This window comes from Chlorocebus sabaeus, chromosome 7, assembly GCF_047675955.1.
Source record: "Chlorocebus sabaeus isolate Y175 chromosome 7, mChlSab1.0.hap1, whole genome shotgun sequence".
Taxonomy (NCBI): domain Eukaryota; kingdom Metazoa; phylum Chordata; class Mammalia; order Primates; family Cercopithecidae; genus Chlorocebus; species Chlorocebus sabaeus.
The window spans coordinates 57,854,417-57,879,243 of NC_132910.1; the positions used below are offsets into that span (position 1 = coordinate 57,854,417).

The 24,827-nt window shown below is 35.8% G+C and overlaps 2 protein-coding genes across 8 annotated transcripts in view; one reads left to right on the plus strand and one right to left on the minus strand.

Moving 5' to 3' along the window:
* The window catches only part of TBCK (TBC1 domain containing kinase), a 243,705-nt gene extending 227,494 nt beyond the window's left edge, over positions 1–16,211 (minus strand). For 3 of the 5 annotated variants that reach the window (XM_073017534.1, XM_073017533.1, XM_073017535.1), the window contains exons 1-2: positions 16,098–16,201; positions 8,669–8,890 (exon numbers count right to left, since the gene is read on the minus strand). In XM_073017534.1, the coding sequence (XP_072873635.1) occupies positions 8,669–8,861 (193 nt within the window). In that variant the 5' untranslated portion in view covers positions 8,862–8,890; positions 16,098–16,201. Of the gene's footprint in view, positions 1–8,668; positions 8,891–16,093 lie in introns of all 5 variants that reach the window. The other 2 variants (XM_073017536.1, XM_073017537.1) reach the window with 2 other exon arrangements.
* A 145-nt stretch (positions 16,212–16,356) lies between these two features.
* The window catches only part of AIMP1 (aminoacyl tRNA synthetase complex interacting multifunctional protein 1), a 30,010-nt gene continuing 21,539 nt past the window's right edge, over positions 16,357–24,827 (plus strand). The window contains exons 1-2 of one of the 3 annotated variants that reach the window (XM_007999460.3): positions 16,357–16,510; positions 23,453–23,586. In XM_007999460.3, coding sequence (XP_007997651.1) covers positions 23,478–23,586 — 109 coding nt within the window. In that variant the 5' untranslated portion in view covers positions 16,357–16,510; positions 23,453–23,477. Of the gene's footprint in view, positions 16,758–21,740; positions 21,836–23,452; positions 23,587–24,827 lie in introns of those variants that run through there. The other 2 variants (XM_007999459.3, XM_037990596.2) reach the window with 2 other exon arrangements.

A 24,827-nucleotide genomic window follows, 5' to 3' on the forward strand; every position in this document is an offset into this window, starting at 1 on the left:
TGTCCAAAGAATTTTCCAATATAAATTCATTGGAAAAAAATCTGCATATTTAAGTGGATGTGTGCATCCAAACCCATGTTGTTCAAGGGTCAACTGTAGTTTGTAACATCATAGGGTCTGCTGAGATTAAATAATATAAAACAGTGGTAGACATGATCAACATTATGATGTCATTTTTATTTTCCCACATATCAACTGATCAAGATGGCACAGTTCTAAGGGCTAGTCCATACTTTTTTTTGCCTCATCCATTATCCCAAGTCAGTAACATGATGTTTGACAATGAATCTAAGAGGAACAAAAGAAAAGTACAACTGGGTTTCCAAGCTTTTGGGGATTTGACAAGGTTATTTGAGGAGTTTGGTTCAAAAGAAGTTGGAGTGTTGTCAGTATCTATGCAAAATGGATTCTAAGTAAAATAAGGAAGAAGTTTAACACAAAACACAATGACAGACTGAGACTAAATAAAGTAAAGGTGCAAAGAAACTAGGAATAATGATAACTGTAAAATGAAAATTTGGTGAAGGTGAAAAAGTAGCCAAGGTAGAAAAAAAGAGACAGAAGAAGATGGGAAAGAGGGAGTTCAGAATAAGAAATCTAGTATATAAAATAGTTCAGTTCAGAATAAGAAATCTAGTATATAAAATAGTTCAGTCATGACTGGATTAAGGCATGGTCTTGAATAGGGGAAGGAGAGATGGACAATTGTGTTCAGGCAGACATGTCAAGTGTCGGAGCAAAGTATTATCTTGGATCATATCTAAGTTTACTCTGTCTAGCAAAATGGGATTATACAGAATGATCTGAAACACAAAAATTAAAAATGCTATATATGAATATTATCATTTTCAGATAAAAGATTCCAATCGTAGAGGAATAGGAATAAAATGAAATAGCAAATGATGAAACTAGAGAGGGAGGTGAACAGGAATATTTAACAGGAATTTAAAGAAAATTAAATTTAAAAGAACATTTAATGAGAAAAAAAGAAAAAGAAAAAGGAAAGGAAACCATGAAATAAAAGGTCAAGTTATTTACTTAATAAAGAAAAGAGTATGCAAAGGTAAGCTCCAAGAAATTTAGTACAATGGTAAAATTCCAGAAGAAAAAAGCTGTCAACCTTATCAGAAAACCAAAACAAGAAGCTGCATTCCTTTGCTTTTCATCTTACCACGTTTTGTCCATTTTCCTTACATTTATCTGGCTCCCTCCCTTCAGTATCCTCTGTAAATCTTTACCTCTTCTACCCAAATTGAAATGCTACCGGTTTCTCCACCTTTGATTCAGGGTCTTTTTCCTGTTTTCTCATCTATTCCCAAGGCTGAAAAACTCTGAGATTTTATTGCAAGCCCAAAACTCTCTTCTGAACTGCAGGCTTTTATAGCCCATATTACAGGATTTTAATATAAAAGTCACCTGAAACTCAAGAGAACCAAACTCAACTTATAATTTACTGTTAAAGTCTGTCCCCTTTAATACTATTTCAGTCAATGATATCACTATCCAGTCAACTGCTCTAGCTAGAAACTAAACAGTAATCTCCCCTTCTCAAATCCAAATAAACAGAGTGCTGCTATTTTTATCTCTCAAATATTTCTAGAATCTATATAGTTTGCTCCATCTGCCACAATCTGGGCCCAGCCAGCATCATCTCATTAGAGAACTACAACAATCTTTTAACTGATCTTCTCACATTAATTCTTATTTCTTTCCAACATATTTTCACACTAAAGCCCAAGTGATAACATCATAAGAAGTCTGAATATGGAACTCCCTCTCTAGCTTCATCTATGTTATTTTATCTTAGTTTACCAGCTTCCACCACACTGATCTTCCTTCTGGCTTCCTGCCTTAGGGTACTTACACATGGGTTCTTACTGCCTCAAATGATCTTTCCCACATAGTGGTTAAGAGTATAGACTATTTTGTCTGGGATCAAATCCCAGTTTTACTACTAATTAACTATGTGACCTCAGGGAAATTTTCTAACCTCTCTATGACAGTTTTTTTTCTGTAAGATGAAGAGAAGAATAGCCACCTACCTCACAGGGTTGTTGTGAGGTTGAAGAGTTAATATATAATAAAAGCCTAGAATAGTGTCTGGCACATAACAAGCACTAGCTAATTGTTAGCTTTTATTATTATTCATTATTCAGGGCTCAGTTAAATGTGACTTCCTCAAGGGACACTTTCTGGACCCCCCAACATCGATTTGCTCTCCTACAACATACTCTATTCCACATTTTAATTTTCTTTCGTAGCACTTGTTTCAACTCTAATAATTTGTATGCATTTTTATTTTGGTCCAGCCAGCATCATCAATAACTCCAACTTATTCATGGTTTTACTCTCTGCAGTTTCCAAAAATTTTAAATGGAATATTCTAGAAATAAACCATTTCTAAGTTTTAAATTGCATGCCATTCTGAGTAGCATAATGAAATCTCTCACCAGCAATTAATATATGCCAAAAAGAAGACGTGGCCAGGTGTGGTGGCTCACGCTTGTAATCCCAGCACTTTGGGAGGCTGAAGTGGGCGGATCACAAGGTCAGGAAACCACCCTGGCTAACATGGTGAAATCTCATCTCTACTAAAAATACAAAAAAAAAAAAAAAAAAAAAATTGCCAGGCATGGTGGCAGGCGCCTGTAGTCCCAGCTACAGGCTGAGGCAGGAGAATGGCGTGAACCTGGGAGGCAGAGCTTGCAGTGAGCCAAGATCACGCCACTGCACTCCAGTCTGGGCAACATAGTGAGACTCCGTCTTAAAAACAACAACAACAAAAAGAAGATGTAAAGTGTTTCCTTCAAGTGAAAAGGTGAAAGTTCTCGACTTGATAAGGAAAGAAAAAAAAAATCAGTTGTTAAGATGTATGGTAATAAATTTTCTATTCGTGAAATTTAAGAAAAAAGAAAATTATGCTAGTTTTGTTTTCATGCCTCAAACTACAAAATTATGACCACAGTGCAAGACAAGTTCCTAGCTAAGATGGAAAAGGCATTAAATGTGTGGGTAGAAGACATACATAGAAACATATTATGACTCATGAGAATCAGATTCTGTACAATCCTGTTTCAGACATCCAATGGGAGTGGCAGGAGACTTCTTGGAACACATCCCCTGAGGAAAAGGGGGGACTACTGTAGTATCTTTTTTCCTATCAGATAATATATTTTGTGATGGCAGGAATGAGGTGGGTCTCATCACAGGTGCCTAGCAGTGCATCAGTAGTTGCACACAGGTGCATCACAGTAGTACATCACAGGTGCCTAGTGCACACAGGTGTACTGCATCACATGTGTGTAGAATGTCACTTACAACATATAGGCATGTAATATAAAGATAACTGTTAAATGAATGAGCTTTAGCAAAGGCATGATGCGGCCATTAGAAATGAAGAATCTCCTATGACCACAGTCACTAAACAGAGCTCTGTCCTGTGTAGAAAATGACAAGCCCATATTATAAACTCAGTATAATTCAGTAGCACTGACTTTCATGTAAAACAAAAACAAAATAATTTATTAAAATGTGCATATTCCATTAATTAATCATTTTAAATTGGATATTCATAATTCTCCATATCTATAAGAGATTTCCAAAGTATCCAGCACAACTAAAATTTTTCAGGCTTTTGGAAACCCCTTCAAAATATCATAAACAAGTGTTTGCCAAAGCTTCAAGATTCTATGGAACTATTAAGCATAGTTTTAATGCTGCAGAGCCATAATCCTCGGCAGAACATCAAAGTTTCTCCCAGAGATAATGTAGTGTATACCAAAACAATATTTCTAGTATGAACTATGTTTTTTAAAGAAATCTTTAGAGAGTCTTCATTCTAAAATCTCTGGACCACTGTTTAAAAACAACATGTTATAAAAACAATAGAATTTCACAGAATAAAGCATTTGGGAAACATAATGTGTCAAATATAAATCATCAATGTAGTAGTATTATTTATAAAAAAAAAAATTTGTGATGCTAAGATGAACTTTAAAGAGTAGAATATACAATAATTGCAAAATAGTCTTCCTTCTAACAAAGATTTGAGGAACCCCAAGTATGATGTAGTGTCTCCAGCCCAAACAGTGTGTTTTAAGTTTGATAGCATTTGGCTGTGTTCCCACCCAAATCTCATCTTGAATTCTCATGTGTTGTGGGAGGGACTCAGTGGGAGGTAATTGAATCACAGGGCCAGGTCTTTCCCTGTTCTTGTGATAATTAATAAGTCTCATGAGCTCTGATGGTTATATAAGAGGGAGTTTTCTTGCACAAGCTCTCTTTTTTTGGCCTGCTGCTATCCATGTAAGACATGAATTGCTCCTTCTTGCCTTCCACCATGACTGTGAGGCCTCACCAGCCACATGGAACTGTAAATCCATTAAAGGTTTTTCCTGTATAAATTGCCCAGTCTCGGGTATGTCTTTATCAGCAGCGTGAAAACAGGCTAATACAAAGTTAACACTAAGAAACTGAAGAGAACACACATTTAAGCAAGAATAAAGGAGTTGAATAAGGGGTAGGGAAAGTAAAATAAAGTTTTTAAAAGTAGCGTTTTTTTTTTTTTTAAATTTAGAGAAAGAGGTGAATCATGAATCCCTTAAAATAATATAAACGGTTGTCAGAATACATTTACTGCATCACTTTTGTTATTCACAGTAAAAATCGAGACTAGCTCATCACCTTTAAAATATGATTATCTCAATAAGTGTTTATACAGTTCAAAACCAACAAAGAAAAATACTATGCTTAAAGAATAGTATTGGTACCAGAACACTGCAATGGTCAGTTTTATGAGTCAACTTAGCGAGACTATAGGATCCATTCAATCAAATACTAATCTAGATGTTGCTGTGAAATTATTTTGCAAATGAATAAAGTCTATAATCAGTTTACTTGAAGGGAAATTATCCTAGATAACCTGTATAATCCTGATTCAATCAGTTTAATAGTCTTTAAGAGCAGAATTGAAAGGCAGGTACACTGGCTCACACCTATAATCCCAGCTACAGGAGAGGCTGAGACAGGAGTATCACTTCAAACCAGGAGTTCAAGACCAGCTTGGGCAATATAGTGAGACTCCTGTCTCTGAAAAATAAATAAATATAAAATAAAAAACTATGAGCAGAACTGAAGCTTCCCTGAAGAAGAATAAATTCCACCTGTGGATGACAGCTTCAGCTTCTGCCCAAGAGTTCAGCTTGTCCTTCTTGATGACCTTCCTCATGAACTTCAAACTTGCCTAGCAGCCCCCACAATCATGCACACCAATTCTCAGCAATATTTTTAATATACTTATATAATGTATACTACGTATATAATTTATATAATTATATAATTTGTTGTTTCTCTTATGAAACTAATACAGATTAAAATTTATATGCTAGAGATACAGAATAAATTATCTTACAGTTCCATATAATTGTATTATTCTCTACTTTAATTTTAAATAAAATAATTTTTATCCTTGATTTCACCAGCAATCATTGAAAGATTTCTGGATAATCAATACCAAATTAAAAAGGATGTACTACCATTTATAATCTTCACTCTGCTTCTAAACACAGCTGAGATTTCAAGCTCAAAAGAAAAGATAAAATTTGTTAACACAGTATTTTCAGCCTTTACTGGCTTCTTTTCTCCTAAAGATATTTTCTTCTACTAGAAAAAAAGTTCTGAAATTCTAATAAAGTGTCTACCATTCCTGAGATTAAAAACTTCATCCTGCTGAGTTAGCAAGAAAATATTATCATCTTTGATTAGTTTTGAATGATCTATAGAAAACAGTGAAACCTTGACTTCTGAGCTAACATAGTATGTGAAAACATATTGTTACTAAAACAGACCACATGTAAGAGGAGTATGTGACTCCAAGTAAGAAGTTAATTGTTATTGACTTAACAGTAACATGCAGGGTGGGAAGGGGCATGACTAACAATAGTAAGATATCTGCATAGCAAGAACAGAAAAAAAGAGGAAAAGAAGAATCAAAATCAAAATTCTTTGAGAAGACACAAATCAAAGTTATATGGTATTACACCACTAAAAATAGGTGTTCACACTGAGAAATACTTTCACTAAGGAGATTGTTCAGCAGAAAGTTTTCAAATTTTTCAAAGTAGATGCAACTGAACTGACTAGAATGTTTTGGAACAAACAGACTTTTGCATAAGCAGTTACTCTAACAGTAAATTATTCCTCATACACACAACTTTTCAGAATGTTAAACATTGCCAATAAAAACAAAATAATCAAATTCCCTAGCCTAATGACAATCGATATTTTCATTTCAGACAACTAGACTTAAAATATATAAACTTTACATATATTCATGACCTATGTTACCCTAGCAGAGAGGGCTGCTGAGATACATGAGGAGCAGGGCAAGTCAGGGAAGCAGAATAAACAGCAATATGGTGGACAGGGCTAAGGGGACTAACCATATCGTTGAACTGGCCTCAGAGAACAACGATCAGTAGAACAATTACAGTTTCTAAGGGGATCAGTTCCCACCTGACTTTGATAATCAAAAAGAAAGTTCATAGGCAAAATTAGCAAGAATGCTCCCCAAAGAGAATCATGCTATAACACAGTTCCTAATTCAGTGTTTATAGAGGCCAAGTTAGGTAGAGGAAGGAAAAGAAGGAGCTTTAGGACTATTTTGTCAATTGAGAAAAGGCCTAGGAAAAATTGGTCAGAGGAAAAACCCCAAATACATAAAGTGAAGCTCCAAAGGGGCTTCCAGATACAGTGGGAATAAACAAAGGGCTCTTGGTGGCAAGAGTTTGGAAATACAGGCCTCTGCCAAATTTACAGATGTTCACCACCCATGGTTAATACTACTGTACTGACAACCAAAGAATGGTTTTGGAAATAGGCCAACTCTACAACTGGCAATTTTTTAGAATCTATAGCTGAATTAAGGGTAATGGGGTATTGAAGTATACAGGTTTTGAAAATATCTATTATATTGCTTGGTGACGTAAAAAGCCCCAAATGATCCCCATAATTTTTCAACATCTACTTAATGTCATTGAAGCCAGGTAACAAATAAAAATCTTTGGCAAAAAATTATTTTTTGAACAAAAATTAACTCACCAAAAGTCATTTTCTGGGCTTTCAGCAAATGGTTGGAGTTATCTATAGTCTACTATATAGTTACCACTAGTTTTCACAGTTCTCTTTAAGAATTAGAAAAAGCACCCCTCCCCCTAAAATAAATTAGAGAATCAGATTTCAGCTCCCACTTACTCCATTATCCAGAAGCTTTTATGCAGTGTGGCAAAACCCCACACAGTGGCCCTGACTGTGGGTCTCCTGATTGGTAAATATATGACATGGTGCAACACTAGGTACAGGTCAAATCAATTTTGAAAAGACTAGGACCTGACATTAGAACTTCTCAAGTTAGCCTTAAGTAAAGAAGATGATCTCTCCAAAGAAGATGATCTCTCCATACCCCTTGATACTCTACACCAGTGCTTTTAAGCCCCCTCTCTCCTCTTTTTTTTTACATTAGGAATCCTTTTCGAAAATCTGTGAAAAACTATGAATTTTCATTATTCAGCAAACACATGTGTACATATGAATACACACATATACAATTTTATAGTAATTTGAGGTGTTCACAGACCTCCTAAAGCCTACTGAAGCTACAATTTTAAACTTAAAATTTCATTTCCTTAGATGTTTACTGTAAATTAAAAGTAATCTTCAAAGCCCTTCAACTGACTAAAGGGACCATCTCTTGGCCAAGGGGACCCCAGAATAACCTTGAAAACTGAGTTCTCAGCCATGATAGGACTTAGGGTCAGACTACCTCATTATACCACCCTCTTAACCATGATTAGGCTTTCTTCCCTAGGGACTTAGTGAAAACCAGCCCTTTCAAAAGATTTCACAACTGATATCAACCAACTGTCTGACACTACCCCTTCTTTTTTGCCTGATAAGCAACCATTTGCCTGATAACCAACCATGGAGTGGTTTTGGCCAGTCTACCAAGAATGAGCAGTAAGGGTTTTCGTGTCCTCTGCTCCACCTTTGACGTCAGAGGGTGAAAAACTCCACCCTCGGATCATGACCATCAGATCATGCCAACATTGCCATTTTTTATATGTGGGACCCATGAAGCGGCTTGAAGGGGAATGAAGTTTAAATGCACATACACATGGTTCTCCTTTCATAAATATTCATGACTCCTCCCATAGCTTACTGAATACGTATATTTGGCCACTCTGCTCAGTATAAATTTCTGTTACCTTTGCCCCTCCCTCATAGCATAATCCATGAGAGAAAATTGCAAAAAACAAAATCAAGGATATGTGAATCAAAAAACCTCAAAGCAACTCAGCTTGGCTGGAATGAATGGTTAAATTAATGGAAACAACAAGCAACACATCGAAAGAGGACAGCACAGACTGGATCAAGGACTAGATGAAGGATTTTTGCATGCAATAGCCTAGTAAAGAGTTTGAATTTTACCTGGTAGTTTTGCAAATAAATGGGCAAGTATATGAGAGAGAGGCAGGGTGGGGGAAAAGGAGGAGAGAAAGAAGGACATGTGTGCACAGGAACTGATAGCTTTATATATTTAGTGGATACAGTATTTATAACTTTGGGTAACAAAGTAGAGAACATAAATAGGAAAAAAAAGAAAATAACTTACCATGCTTTCCCCTAGAAATATCCACATACTGGCACAGTCTGGGATGGGTGATGGTTTTAAGGATTTGAAAGCGCCCTAAAATTTTGATGGAATTTGGTGTAAGAGGAAGCCCATTGCTTCCACAAACATCATGTGGCAGAGCCGAGGCAAAGAAGGTAAAGGCTCCCATTTCAGCATCCTCCAGGGGAAACATTTTTGGAGTTCTAGGTCTTCTAAGATAATCTGGAAAAGGAGAGAATTTTAGGACACACCAAATATTAAGCCAGACAGACCAAACCTTAAACACAATTAACATACAACTTGGAGGAAAATGCCAATCTGAACACTTCACAGTAAAAATATCACAGTAAGAAAATTCTAAAATATCAGAGGACAAAACGCCTCAGCATAAATTTATATTGCAGCTCTGAATCAAACTCAAAGATTTTCAATGGCATAAAAAAGGAAAGATGATTCCATCCTCAATGACATCTTGCAGTTTAAAGAGTAGAGGAAGTCTGTTACTGCATCTTCATATTATTAATAACGCTCTTCTCTTTTTTTTTAGACAGAGTCTTGCACTGTCACCCAGGCTGGAGTGCAGTGGCACCATCTCTGCTCACTGCAACCTTCGCCTCCCAGGTTCAAGTAATTCTGCCTCAGCCTCCCGAGTAGAGGCACCCACGACCAAGCCCAATTAACTTTTTGTATTTTCAGTAGAGATGGGATTTCACTATGTTGGCCAGGCTGGACTTGAACTCTGACCTCCTGATCTGCCCACCTCGGTCTCCCAAAGTGCTGGGATTACAGGCGTGAGGCACCACACCCAGCCAATAAGGCTCCTCTCTTTACCTAAAGATTGAATAACTCACATACCATCAAGAACCTTCCTTCTCATACAGTGAGGTAAGTCAGGAAAGAGGGAATATAGATACCAACTGGTAATTAATCAGGGACCTTATTAATAGTAGTAAAGCTTAAACTAGATTAAAAGAAGGCTCTATAATATTAAATAAGCAATTTTCATTTTTATGCTAGATGTTTTACATAATGTATGATCTGATTTAATCTATTAATAATCCTGATAGAGCTACTGGCTCAAGTTTAGAGACAGTTGTTCCACGTGTATAGCATGAGACATCCTATTTGCACTTACTCCAAAATAAACGGTGCCCCCAAAGTTGTGTAAGGTAGTAGCCTGGAGATTAGGAAACTTGCTCCATATCAATCTGAATCACATTAAGGCAACCATAACAACATAAAACAAAACAAAGGAAAACAAAAAAGGTCTTCTGACATGGGTAAAAAACATTTTACCCATGGACCTTACTAAAAAGACAATCTACTGGTAAAGCCCTGCATTTTGCCCTTCTCAGCTTTTTGATAAATATGCTGGAATTCCAATTCAATAAAACCACTTTTGTCTGACCAGAAACCTTACTGAAATCATTAAAAATATTTTAAAAAGTATAAACCCTTAACAAGGAAGGGACACAGGCCATGAGGTGATGAAAGATTTCTAGAAACTTGTACAAAACAAAATATATATGGAAGAGTATTGTCACAAGAAGCAGAAAGAAATAAGCTACAACCTATAATAGTCAAGAGGTTTGGGGTTTTTTTTGTTTTGGGGTTGTTTTTTTTTTTATTGAGATGGAGTCTCGCTCTGTCGCCCAGGCTGGAGTGCAGTGGCGCGATCTCAGCTCACTGCAAGCTCCGCCTCCCGGGTTCAGGCCATTCTCCTGCCTCAGCCTCCCGAGTAGCTGGGAATGTGCCGCCACCACGCCCAGCTAATTTTTTTGTATTTTTAGCAGAGACGGGGTTTCACCGTGTTAGCCAGGATGATCTCAATCTCCTGACCTTGTGATCCGCCTGCCTCGGCCTCCCAAAGTGCTGGGATTACAGGCGTGAGCCACCGCGCCCAGCCTATTAGTCAAGAGGTTTGTTTGGCCCTTTCAGATTCAGAGGCTTCAGACTTAAGAGAAGGCGGGGAACAATGGTAAACAGCAGTCAAAGAGGGTTTGAAATCAGAAGGGTGAAGTGTTGAATAATTAGAAGTATCAATTCTGCCACCAGTCCCACAACATAGGCAGTTATTTACACTCTGAAAATAAAAGGTTCTTTCCTAAAGAATCTGAACAAACTGAGAACTACAGTAGTTGCTATGGACACTGGCAAGAAGAGCAAACTCCTCACGATTCTGGAATTTGTAGGACCCCGGCTAAGATTTGGCTGTGCACCCAGCCATCCTAAACCAAAAGGTTATCAGTCAATAAGCCTGTCCATATACACAAAGCTCCCAGGCAGCCTTAGCTCTTAAATAATGAGTTGTCTGAGAATCATCGGATAGTTGAGGAAAGACTACAGTATCAAGCGCAAACAGTAAAATAAACCTCCAAAAAATCTGGCTTTGGAAGCAACTGAAATAATTTATGAAAAAACACAAAAACTAACTCTAATAAATATAGAGAGATTTGAGAAGATATTACATCCACTACATAAAACAAGTTACAGAAAAGCAAATTATACAAAAGAATAAAGAGAAATGGCCAATAGATATATGGGAAGATAAACAACCTCATGAATAATCAAGGAGTTGCACATTAAAACCACCAAAAATTTTTATCTACCAGACAGTTAAAAATTAAGAAATCTGATAACACATAATGTTAGAAGGATGCGGAAAAATAGGATCTCTAATTTGCTGTAAGTGGGAGTGTAAATTAGTAAAATCACCAGAAACGTTTTACACTATCTCGCTATTATATTCCTACAGAAACTCCTACACACACACACACACACACACACACACACACACACACACACACACAGTGGACCTGTGCAAGAAAGATCAGGGCAGTATTGCTCCTAATATCGCCAAACTGGAGACAATTTAAATATCCAATGGTAGGTAAATGGTTAAATAAATTGTGGCATATTCACCTGCATACATAATGAAAAATAAGCAAACTATAGCAATGTTTAATAGCACAGATGAATATTGAGTGAAAAAAGTAACATAAAATATGCCAATTTTCATAAAACTCAAAAACGAAACAAAAAAATAATTCTGGAATACTTACATCTATTGTAAGAATATGTTCAATAAGTAAGGGAATTTAAAAAAAAAAAAACTCAGAATATGGTTACTACCAAATTAAAGCAGGGGTAAAGTTAGGGAAAAATCCACAAGAAGCTTCAAAAATCTTGAATAATAGCCTAGTTTTTAGCTGGTGAATTAATGGGTGTTCATGCTATCATTATGCTTGGTAATTTCCATGCTCTATATTTATCTACGTGTGTGTTAATACCACGTATTTCATAATTTAAAATTTTTTAAATAAAATAGATTTTCAACAGAACTCAAAAGAGTTCAAGGAAAGTCTTTTTTACAAATGGTGCTGGAAAAAGATATTCATATAAAAAATAACCTTAACTTCTACTGATACATCCATAAAAGTCTAAAATGGATCATAGGTTTCAATGTAAAGGTAAAACTGTTAAGTCTTCTCATTGAAAACATAAGAGTATCTTTACAACCTTAGGCTAGGAAAAGATTTCTTAGACATGATATAACAAAGCACTAGTCGCGAAAGACAATTTTGACAAAGTAGACTTCATCAATTAAAAACATCTGCATATCAAAAGGCACCTGAGAAAATAAAACTTCGAGTTAAAGGGAAATATTATTTATATCTGTCTATATATACATATGACATTATGTATACATAGGACCTTTTAAAATCAAATATATGTGTCTATATATAATTGACCTGTATTCGGAGTCTATAAAGAAATACCACAATTCAATAATAAAACAAGCCAATACATAAATAGGTAAAAGTCACAAATACATTTTCACACAAGGCACGAAAAGTCAGTAAGCACATGAAAAAAACTGCTTAATATCATTAATTGGGAGAAATGCAAATGAGAATCCCTTTAACTTCTACAATGGCTAAAATTAAAATGACTGGCAATAACAAGTGTTGAGGAGAATGTGGAAGTGGAGCTTTGATATATTGCTAGTGTGAGTGTAAAACGGCAAAAGAATTTTGGAAAATATTTGGAAAACTCTTCTAAAGTGAAAAATATCCCTAACTTGTGACTCAGAAATTCCACTCCTACTAGGTGTTTAACCAAGAAAATGAAAATATTTGTCCATAAAAATGCTGGTATGAGTATGTTCACAGGAACTGCACTCTTAATAGCTAAAATCCAGAGGCAATGCGAATGTCTCACAAGTGAATCTGTTAACATACTTGTACCATGAAATTCTATTTAACAAGAAAAATGGAACAAACAGGCCAAAACATGGATGTACCTCAAAAATATTAAGTTTATGAAAGAAGCAGATACAAAAGAGTGCATACTGTATGACTCCATTTAAATGTAATTCCAGAACTATAGTTCTAAATTGCAGTATTAATAAAAATAAGAAGATAGTACGGTAGATGGAGAAGCGGGGTTGAATAAACAGAAACAGAGGAACTTTCTGTAGTGGTAGAAATATTTTCTACCTTGATTGTGCTGGTAGTGGCTCTATGGATGAATACATGCATCAAAACTCATTAAACTGACCACTTAAAATCAGTGTGTTTTAATATGTGTCAATTTTATCTCATAAAAAATAAAATTAAGAGCCTATGAGAAGATAAACATTGCCATACATTTTCAAAGCATCAAACGTAACTAGAAAATTTTAAACATTTCAGAGAGAAAAAAATGATTCCACTATCAACAAATTAAAGTGAAACTGTCATTCTCATCAGCAATAATGAAAGTTTGAAGAGAGCCTGGTGCGGTGGCGTGTGCCTGTGATCCCAGATACTTGGGAGGCTGAGGTGGGAGGATCATGTGAGGTCAGGAGTTCCAGACCAGACTGAGCGACACAGCAAGACTCCAACTCAAAAAAAAGGAAAAAAAAGTTAGAAGACATGGAAGGATTGAGAGTTGAAGGAAAATACTTCTGATTCCATATACAGCCAAATTATCAGTCATAAGAGCAAATTATAATTTATAGCCATACAAACATTAAAAAATAAAATTACCTTTCACATGCCTTTTGTGAGCAAGCTTCCTTAGGATATATTACAGGGAAATAGGGGGAAGTCCAATAACAGAAGATGAGGGGCTAAGAAACAATGTTATTTACCCAAGAATGAATATAAACCCAGGATAGGAGCAATTCAAAAGGACTAGAACGCAATCTGTTCAAATTAAACAGAAAGCCATTGGGCTTCAAGGGGAAAAACTTCAAACAGAAGAATGGAAGCTTCTATGTCCATCATACAAAGAATGAAAAGACTCAGTGAAGAAAGCACATCCACCTACCTATTCCTCAGGAGAAAGCAGAAAGGCAATTAAGAAAGTAGGGATGGTTAAAAACTATGTAATTACATAGTCCAAAATACAAAGCATGCTCAATTACAGCATAATATTTTGCCCTTGTTAGGAAAGAAAGAAAAACCCATTTGACCTTGATATCATAAATAATCCTCTTACTATGGCACAGGGATCATGAAGTTAAAACTCTGGGAAAAAAACATATCGAAGCATACAGCTTGGACTTGCACTAAATAACAACTATAAAGCCATAATACTGTAAACATTTTATTTATTTTTTATTGGTTTTTGGCACGTGAACAAAGTGCAAATATTATAGTTAAGAAATATATTATCAACTTTGACAATGTAAAAGTAAATGTCCAGCTAAGAGAAAGTGGGCATAAATGTAGTTTCTGAGGTGATAAAGAAAAAGGTAGAATCACTACTTTTCTCGTTTTACCAAACAAGGAGTCAAATATAGTTTCAAAAGTTGATGTGAAAAATTTACGTATATTATTTTGAATTATAAAGTAACCAATACAAAAGCCAAAAATTATGATTATGACTATTCCCAAATTCTGAGAAGAGAGATTGTGAATGGTGTGGGCTATTTCAAGAAGTCAACAGAAAAAGAATTAGTTTAACTTAGGGCTATCTCAAGAAGTCAACAAAAAGAATTAACTAGGTTTAACTTATTATTTAACCTACAGACCTAAAAAAGGTTAAAAGTGGTTATCTTTGAAGAATAGTACTGAGAATAGGACAGGTGACACAGTTGTACCTTATTATTCAATCCTACTATGCCATAGTTTTTTTTTTTTTTTGAGACGGAGTCTCAGTCTGTCATCCAGGCTGGAGTACAGTGGCATGATCTCGGCCCACTGCAGCCTTCCACCTCCCAGGTTCAAGCGATTCTCTGCCTCAGCCTCCCGAGTAGCTGGGATTACAGGCGCCCACCACCACGCCCAGCTAATTTTTAGTAGAGACGGTGTTTGACCATCTTGGCCAGGCTGTCTTGAACTCCTGACCTCAGGTGATCCACCCGCCTCGACCTCCCAAAGTGCTAGGATTACAGAAGTGAGTCACCGCGCCCGGCCAACTATTTGATTTTCAATCAGATATCTTTATCACTTAGCTGAAAATAAAATAACCAAATAAAACACAATGATCGAAAAAGATAAAACACTAATTAACATAAAAGATTTCATCAGTGTTCTTTTTTCACTATCTCTTAGATGGTTGTCCATAAAAAGGCTCACACACAAAAATGCACACACAGACATTTGCTTACACCTGGTGAGTGGAAGAAAACTACTGGGGGAAAAGTACAAACAAAACGCAGAAGTGAGAGATTAGATGAGGCAAACAACAGTGCAAGCAGTTGGGCTTGAAAATTAATTCATTCAACAAATATTTTGAAGCCCCTATTTTAAGTCGGTTGTTTTTCCAGCCGGTGGGCAAAGGATAATGAACAAGTCAGAATCTCTGCCCTCAAAGAACTTATAGTTAAATGACTCGAATGAGGAGAAAAAGTAAAAAACAGGGCAAAAGATGTTGATTTTATCATGAACAAAAGTTTCACATTTCTTCTACAGGAAAATGATACTAATTCATTTATTTTATATATACATTCTCTCAAGAGGTTATTTTTGTCCCAGATGGATAGAAACCAGGACAGGGGACCTTGAAAAGCAGCCACTGACAATCCTCAAGTAATTTCCTTTCACTGCTTCACATTCTCCTACTGCTCAAGAGGGTGTTACACTTCGACAATTGACTAAACCTCGAGCGCCAGAAACAAATCAAAGCAAAATTCTGCCTCTATGGTGAGAAATGGAGGGGCAGATTCTAGATTCTCTAACCTCCTCCTTTAGCCTTCCTTTCAGGCAGTGACAGCGACTGCTGAGCCTACGGTTCCCAAAGGACTCAGGTGAACCTGATTCACAGGAAAGGCGGGCTGTAGCTAGGGATGGAGACAGTACCCATCAGCAAGCAGCTCCACAGCTCGGTTCTCTTATCCCTTCTGAAGACATGCGGGGCCACTCACTGCTCCTGATAGTCCTCTACCTCCCACAGACCCCACCCACTACAACACGGAAAACTAGATTACCCAAATACCTGCCTCTGAGTCTGGGGACGCAGGCAAACACAAAGACAAGGGGGATGGAGCTTCTACACAGGGCCACAGCGCAGTCGCTGTGCCTGGTGCTGCCGCTACGACTTAGTGCACTAAACGCTGCATTTCAGGTGCTCCCACAAAAGAGGCCGCTCCCAGAACGCCTGGAGCTCAAAGGTTGCCCTTCGCCCGCAAGCCGAGTCAGCTCAGGTTCCCTTCGCGGAACCCGGCAAGGACCGCGAGCCTGGCCTTGCCCAATCACAAATCCCAGCTTTTTACCCGCCACCCTCCCCTCAGCCTGGCCTTTTCTTCTGCCCTCACAGCCACCGCGACCCAATACTGAGGAAAGACCCCGACTTGTGGCGTCCTGCCCCTTGCCCAAACTGGACTCGAAATGAAATATAGCTACAGAGAAAGAGGTGCCGGGGGACGAGGGGGCGATTGGAAATCCTGGGTGAGGGAATGGAAGACGAGGAGCGTGGTGTGGAAGGTTAATGGGACTGAGCACAGGAAGAGGAAGAAAGAATTGACGGTTGAATCTGTAGAACATTCAGGCGTTCAGCAAGGACACCTCATTGGGTCCTTTCTCACTGCTAGAGTACTCGGGTGGTTGTCCCTACATGCTTCCTGCTGTGGCTTTCTCGGAACCCCTGGCCGCCGCTTCATGTGAGTGACGTCGTGGAGGGTCACTCACTCGGGGATCGCGGATTGCGATCGTAGGGGTCTTCCTTCTGTAACTTGCCTCCAGGAGAGAGGACCTGGCCTGCGGTTGCTAACGGGTATTCCGTTCGCACCAGGACCAGCCCTGGCCTGAGGAAACAGGAAAGAGCTTGAGACCTCCTTCTAAAGGAGCCACGTTTGAGAAATGGGATGCAGGGCTAAGTTAAGAATGCTGCCAAAAAATATCGATCCCTAAGCGTATTTACTGTTATGTGAATATGTGTGTCAAAGGACTTGGGTGCTTTGGGGGAGAGAAGGGTGAAGACGGGAATTTATTCATTCAGCGAATAGTTATTAAGCGCCCACTCTATTCCAGGCACCGTTCTCGGCATTAGGTGAAGAGCAGTGAACAAGACAGACAGAAATCTTTGTCTACTTGTAGCTCACATTTTAGTGAGGAAGGCACATACTAAGCAAAGTAATTAGAAACGTGCTGTATTTTAGGTCGTGATAGTCCTGAAGAGAAATACAAAGCAGGGAAGAAGGTTATAGAGCGACACAGGAAGGTCTTGCTGAAAAGATAACTTTGAAGTAAAGGGCTGACAAAAGTGGGAAATGCAACCATGCGAATATCTTGGGGAAGTGCAGTCAGACAGAGGGACCAGCCATTGCAAAGGTCATGAAGCAGAAACCTGCTAGAACTCTGTAGGTCAGAGTTGAGTAAAGGGTTTAGTCCTTCACTGGAGATTAAATCAAGGCGAGCAAGTCATGAAGATCTTGAGGACATCTAACTTTTATTCTAAATGAAATAGGACTTTGGAGGGTTTTGAGCGGTAGAGTAATGGGATCTGACTTCCTTTTAAGAGGGTCACTCATAAAGGAAAACACACAGAGGAGGGCGTGGTAGGAGAAAAGAGACCAATAAGGAGAGTGTTGCAATAATCCAGAGGAAGCATAATGGTGGTTTGACTATGGGTGGTAAGAAATGGCCAGTGATATTCTTGATGCACTTAATTTGGATATGTAAGAGTATTATAGATGACAGGGTTAATTTTATTTAATTAGACTTTGAAGAACACTTTAAAAATGAATTCCAGTGTGAGTTTCAGAGTGGCAAACACAAGTTAAAATCATGACTTTGCTCTGTGATATTTGAAGGGATTCCGATAAGTCATGTAATTTTCCTAGATCTGTCTATAAAATGAAAATAATACCTGTCAAGATTACAAATATTAGGGTATAGTATAGGTATTTAATGACAACGTATCTAATGGACCTAGTCTGCAAATCTAAACCAGGTAAAAGATGGCCTTATTGTGAAGTAAGAGGGTCATGGGAGGCCAAGGCATACTCCTTTTTAAATTTTATGGACTCTTTACCCAGGACCCCCTGTGTTCTCATCAGTAAGGGGAAAGCAGGCTCTCTGGTAAGGGAAACAAGAATAAATAGGAACTTTCATAAAAAAGCAATTTTAGATATTCTTTTTATAGGTTTTGGCAAAGGTTGATAAAAGGCCTATGGAATTACTGCTGGTTGCTGCACTTACATATTTTGAATGTCTTGAGATGCATTGTTCTCAGTGTATTTAATTTTCTTATCTTCTTTAAATTCTGACTCTTGACACATACGATTTAAATCCTAGCAGGAATTTTCACCTAGTTCTAAAAGGTACCACATTGCTTAACACTATAATAGGGACGTTCTTTCAGTGTGGGGTATTTTATGTATACTGTAACATTCTTAGATATCCAGTAACTAGATTGTGTAGCAAATCAGGGAAAGAAGTTGGAAGGCAAGAAGAGGAATGAAGGAAGGAGAAGAAAGGAAAAAATTGATTAAAATTACTATAGTCTATCAATTCTGATATACACATTTTTCTCATACATCTCTGAAATAGGGATGATTTTTAAATTGTTGACATCTTCAAATCACTGTAGACGAATTGGCAGTTGTGAGATATTTGTCATCGCCCACACTTACACACACTTAGTCATAACTTAATTTTCTCATTATTTCAGTTGAGTTATATGTGCAGTGTTGGCATATAGTTGTTGAGTTTAATTTCCCTTTTAAAGATCATTTAGAAGATTATGATCAGCATTAGAATGAAAAGTTACTGTGTATGAGGGAAAACAAAAGGGTGATACGAGATAAAAATCCAGGGTTAAATGTAAAAGAAGTCTTTTAATAAATAATGTAGATATGTCTAAGTGATAAGAAAGCATTGGGTCAGTTGATTCAGTAGTGTTTTTTTTTTCATAATGGTACATAAAATAATAGAGCTTCTTGGGATTGAAGCCATTTTACAATTGATGGCATTTTAGATTTCTTGAAATATAGTATTTAAAGCTTCCAACAAAAATGTAAATTTTTACCTACTGTAATTCTGAAATAGTGTAATTAGAGGTTTTGAGTAGAGACGCTTTCAAATTTGTGTAGAGTTCCTATATAGCATAGGAATTCTAAAATTAAAAATCTGCTTGTAAAACTTTGATTTCAAAGTAGTAACTGACTTATGTTTGATTCCCAATGTTGTCATCGTAGGACAGAGATTTGGCTTTTGAAAAGAGATCGCAGGCAATGTAGGTGGGGTGGGGAGGACTCCTGAGGAAATTGCTGAGTGAACAAAAATGATCATGAAGATCTCAGAATCTCAAAAATCATCTTTTGTGTGTATATTTTAATGATTAATATGTACTATAAATTCATGTACAGTATTTGAGATTCTGCATTAGAGGTATCGTATGATGAATGGCTTTTTAGCTTTGATGAAATATGATAATTAACATTGAGAAGGACAAAATTAATGTGAAGGGGCAGAATGATTTAGATAATATGTTTCAAAAGCTTTTGGTATAAAAAATGCATTATTACCATTTTAATTTAGTACAGGAAAAAGAAAAAGTCTTGATTCCCACCAATCAAGCACAATTAACATACTTGGTCTACTGTTTTCTGTGCTTTTCTCTTCATAAATGTTTTATATTTTCAATTACTGTGCATGTAATTGTTATATTTATTTTAATCTCACAGTCTTGATTTTTTTTTAAATTTTAGTCCAGAGACTTAAACCAGCATTTCCCAAACTGTTTTAGAGAATACTAGTTCAAACAAATGTTAATAGGTATTCCTGGGTTAGGATTCTGTCATGAAATATACTGGAAAATGCTTTGCAATTATATCCTTTAGAGAAATTATAGCTAGAGCATTAAAAGAGCTAACTGCAGCATCAGACAGACCTGAGTTTCAGTCCTCATTTACTAAGTATTACGTGAGGCAAATTAATTTTAATTCAAGTTTTCTTCTCTGTATAATGGAGATTATTACAATATTTGAAATTGACTTGTGTAAAGCATTTAGCCAGCCATAGTACATGTTCTACAAATATATGTAGTTGTTATTATCATCTGTCAGAAACCTTATACATATTAGCATATTAGAAACTCTGAGGATTTAAAATTTTGAAGGTTAACTTATATTCAGTGTAAAATTGAAAAATCACAGGGGAGTAATTGGCATAGAGATTAATGAAATGAGTACTGGGTTGAATGGTAAAAGTTTTGTTTGAGCTCTAAGCAGTATTGTTGTTAAACTATCGCTGTGCCCTAAGCGTAACATTATTTTAAAACATGTCTTCAACTGTGTTTCCCTCATTTGTCTGAAAGCTTAGTTAGTTCAAAGAACATGTTTATTTTTATTCTCTACTATAAACCCAGCACATGACACAAAATCAGTGAGTATAAAGTTCGGGTCATGAACTTATTTTAGGAACCTGGCAGGTAATATAAATGGCAGACAACAGGGAGTAGTAAAGTGTCTGTCTGTCTTACTTAAAGACATTCACATCAGTTATTTCCAACACTGTTAGCCCTGGAAAAGAAAGATATCCCTGAACTTCATCAGGCTAGTTTGTGATCCCTAGAAAAGATTAGCGGTTAAGACCAAACCCTGAAGAACATCATCATTAATGGGACAGATAAAGAAAAAGGAGCCCTGAAAGGAGGTGACAAGGAAGTAGGAGGTGAAATCAGGTACAAGTAATTTTATAAATTAAGAAAATGAAGTATAGAAAATTTAGATAATTTTACCAAGGTCCCACAGCCTAAGTATATGATTGACCCAAAGCTTGTTTATAAACACTCTGAAAAAAACCTATGTTCCTTTGCCAGTGCTAGTGATCATTATCTGCATGTTACTAGAAAACAGTAACATAAACGTATGCACCCAACTTATATTTTTTAAAAATTTAAATGATAATTAATCAACAAGTATTAGAAAACCTGTTTCCATAGCTTCTGTTCTAAAGACAACAAATGGCTTTTAGCATTTGAGAAAAGTTCTGTTAAGACACAGACATAACTAGAAGTGAAATATTTTTAGATTTCACGAGATGAGACATTTTTAATGTTGGCATCATGAATAATATTTCCAGATAACCAGTTATGTAGGACTGGAGAATTAGAGGCTGGGCACCAGCGCAGTGGCTCACACCTATAATCCCAGCACCTTGGGAAGTCGAGGCGGGCAGATCAGTTGAGGGAGGTCAGGATTTTGAGACCAGCCTGGCCACGTGATGAAACCCCATCTCTACTAAAAATTCAAAAATTAGCCAGGTGGCAGGTATCTGTAATCCCGGCTATTTGGGAGGCTAAGGCAGGAGAAGAGCTTGAACCCAGGAGGCGGAGGTTGCAATGAGCCAAGATCATGGCACTGCACTCCAGCCTGGGTGAGAAACAAGACTCCGTCTCAAAAAAAAATTTTATCACTTCTTTTTCTCACATTGTTTCCTCTTAGTAGTTGCATATGTGTTTAGTGTTTAGTTCATTTGTATATCTGTATTTTGAAACATGATATTCTCTTTCCTAAACTTACGCTTGTTCTTCAATATGTATTGTAAAGTCATATTTTATGTAACTCATTATTCCAATTATATTTTGTAAATAGTTAACAAATTTATCCACTCAGTAAAATTGTATTTTTTTCTCTTAGGTGGATTTATTATCTCTATTTTCCAAATTTCTGTTATTCCTAGAAGATTTTTTAAATGTTTTTGTATGAGTCAGAACATGAGTTTCAGCAACTTGGTGGGTATTTACTTTTGAAGTGACTGTCTAGAACTGTTGGCTTATTTATGAGCATTATTCTATATGGACTATTATTTTAACAGTTTAGAAAAATACCGACCAAAAAAGCACAAAAATTCTAATGAAGATACCACCTTTTAAACTCTGCCATTTTTACCAAAATGAACACAGAATACCATATTGTTACTTAAACGTTTGCAAAGCCAGAATTGTAGAGAAAATATCTTAATATGAAGACAGTTAAAGTAAAAAAAAAAAAAAAAACTATGCTCTTCTGAACGTTAGTATCCTTAGTTACAGCATTTCTTTAGTTTTTAATGTCTTTCTACTTTAGTCTAACGTAAGTAATGATGAAATATACTCAATAGGTGAAATGTAGCTGTCACAAACATAGTATCTGATTAGGCAGAATTGGCAACTTTTACATCTCTAGCCAAGACATCTTTGATGAATAATACTAAAATGAATGTGAATTAGTGGTACATTTTAGAAAAATACATTTTGAAAAGATATAGCTCAAATCATCTTGTTCAAATTTCAAAATTAAGAAAAAAACTAGAAAACTAGTATCTTAACTGATATTTAAGTATAGACTAATGCTCAAAAATGAGCCAACAGGTCTAGACAGTCACCTCAAAAATAAATACCAGGCAGTTTATTGTGGCTTTTCAGAATATTTTTTATATAAGATTGATATTATATAATAATTTGAAATTTTCCATCTGTTATTATGTGTCTTATCTAGTTTTTATTCAAAATTTCACCATTAATATTGAGTGCTGCTTCATTTATTTAAAGTGAAAATTATTTCAGCAATGCTTATATCATTGTTATACCTTGAATTATAAATTCTTGTCAAATCAGGTAGAAAAGAACAGTTCATAGTATTACTAACGATTAACCCTCTCCATTGTCAGTGTGATTATTTTTTTTAGTATGTGACAGTTTAAACTTTAACATGGTGAATTAATCTCAGAATGTTTATTGAATACATTTTTCTGTACCTTGATAGTGTTTTTCTTAAATTTCTCTGAATTTATTATAAAAATAAAATTCTAATTTTTAAAATAAAGACAATGGTATATGTTGACATTATATCTGAACAAGCATATGATTAATATTTTCTTAATTGTTGATTTTTTTCTTTTAATATTAGTCTTTCCTAATTGACATTTTTTTCTTGAAAATTGTACCTAAGTGAATACACAGTAGAAAGATCCAGTATATAGAAATATAAAAGGAATGAAATCAGCAACTCTTTACTTTGGAACAAACGTGTAATTCTCATTAGCATAGTTAAGATTATTGGTATTCTTATCTGTTAGTGTACCTGAAGCTTTCTTTAAAACCTTTCAACCTTAAATGTGGCTAAATAACCTGTTTTCTGCATTTAGCAACAAACTATATTTCCTCTTCTAAATAGATTCAGAAATTATTCTACTTAGCATTTCTGCTATTTGTTTGGCTTGTTGCTCTCCATAGGAAACATATTTTTCTAACATATTTGTCTATTACAGTAGAAAATGTTTTTCCTTTCAGACTGCTTTTTCATAATGTCCTATAGTATAAATTTATTCTTTTCACAGTGTAATTTATGACTTTTATTTTTTCATCTAGGATTTTCTGCCGTCTCTTGGCAAAAATGGCAAATAATGATGCTGTTCTGAAGAGACTGGAGCAGAAGGGTGCAGAGGCAGATCAAATCATTGAATATCTTAAGCAGCAAGTTTCTCTACTTAAGGAGAAAGCAAGTAAGAAAATTTTAAATTTTTAAGGAGATACTTAAAATGAATTCATACATTGAGGGAGAAATAGTAATGTTTACCATATAAGTTATTTAAGTTTTACTTAGAAGTTTCTGTTATATGTGGAAAAATATCAAACCTGAACCTCTACCTTCAGGACTTCAGTTGGCTTTGGTTTTGTTTGTTTAAATGTATTTTATTCTCAATAGTCAATGTCAGAATAGAAATTTCAAAATCTTTTGCTGTCACTAGTAGAAATAAATACTTTCCTACATTTTATAAGCTAATGGCTTACAAAAACCTGTATTTACTCTCCAGAAACGTCAATTTTTTTTTTCTAATTTTACCATACCACTTTATTTTTCTTTTTTAATAATGTTTCTCAAGATTTTAAAATTATTTTTCTTAAAATTCTGACTCTCTTTTTATTAATAAGATGAAGAGATTGGACATGGTCATTGCTTGTAGAATATAATATATGTTATAAATCGAATTTTGTCTTCTATAGGTGGCCATTTCATAGCATCTTGACAAGCATTTTAGTTTTGCCAGTTCGAAAATCTTTCTACTTATTCGTCACCTTTATATTCTTTGGTAGCCTATGCTGGTAGTTTTTGGTCAAATTGCTCCCAATTTAGAATAAATGCTTTATAAAATCTCTGTTAATATCCTGTAAGGAAAACATTTCCTAGAAAAATAACCTACCTATATATAATTTTAAAACATATCTTAATCCTATATATAATAGAGAAGAGAAATAAAAAGAAAGGTATAAGTAGTAGTAACAATAATATGTATTTCAGTAAGTAATGCTTCAGCAGGATTATACCACTAAAGGCAGTGTAACAGGGTCACATGCCACATGATTCACATACAAGGAATCATCAAGAATGCAATAGGTACAATGCCAACTAGTATAGTTGTATAGTCAGACTGCCTTTTTGTGGGTATCTCAGATACCAGAAGCAGATAGTGATGTAGATGATTTATTCAAAATGATGAGTGAGTGATTAGATAATACTTTGAATAAAACGAGGTACAGTCTACTCTTGATTTATGTGGTACTTGATTCATAGAAAATTTAGGGTATAATAAGCATGCTTAAAAGTACTTTGTGTTTGTACATAAAGAATAGTTAAAATCTAGGCTCAAATAATTGTTAATAGGATTTTTACCTGTGCAAATTTATAATAGGCCACTAGAAAGTTCTGAAGAATGTGAAACAGTTCTTCATTTTGCAGGAGTAT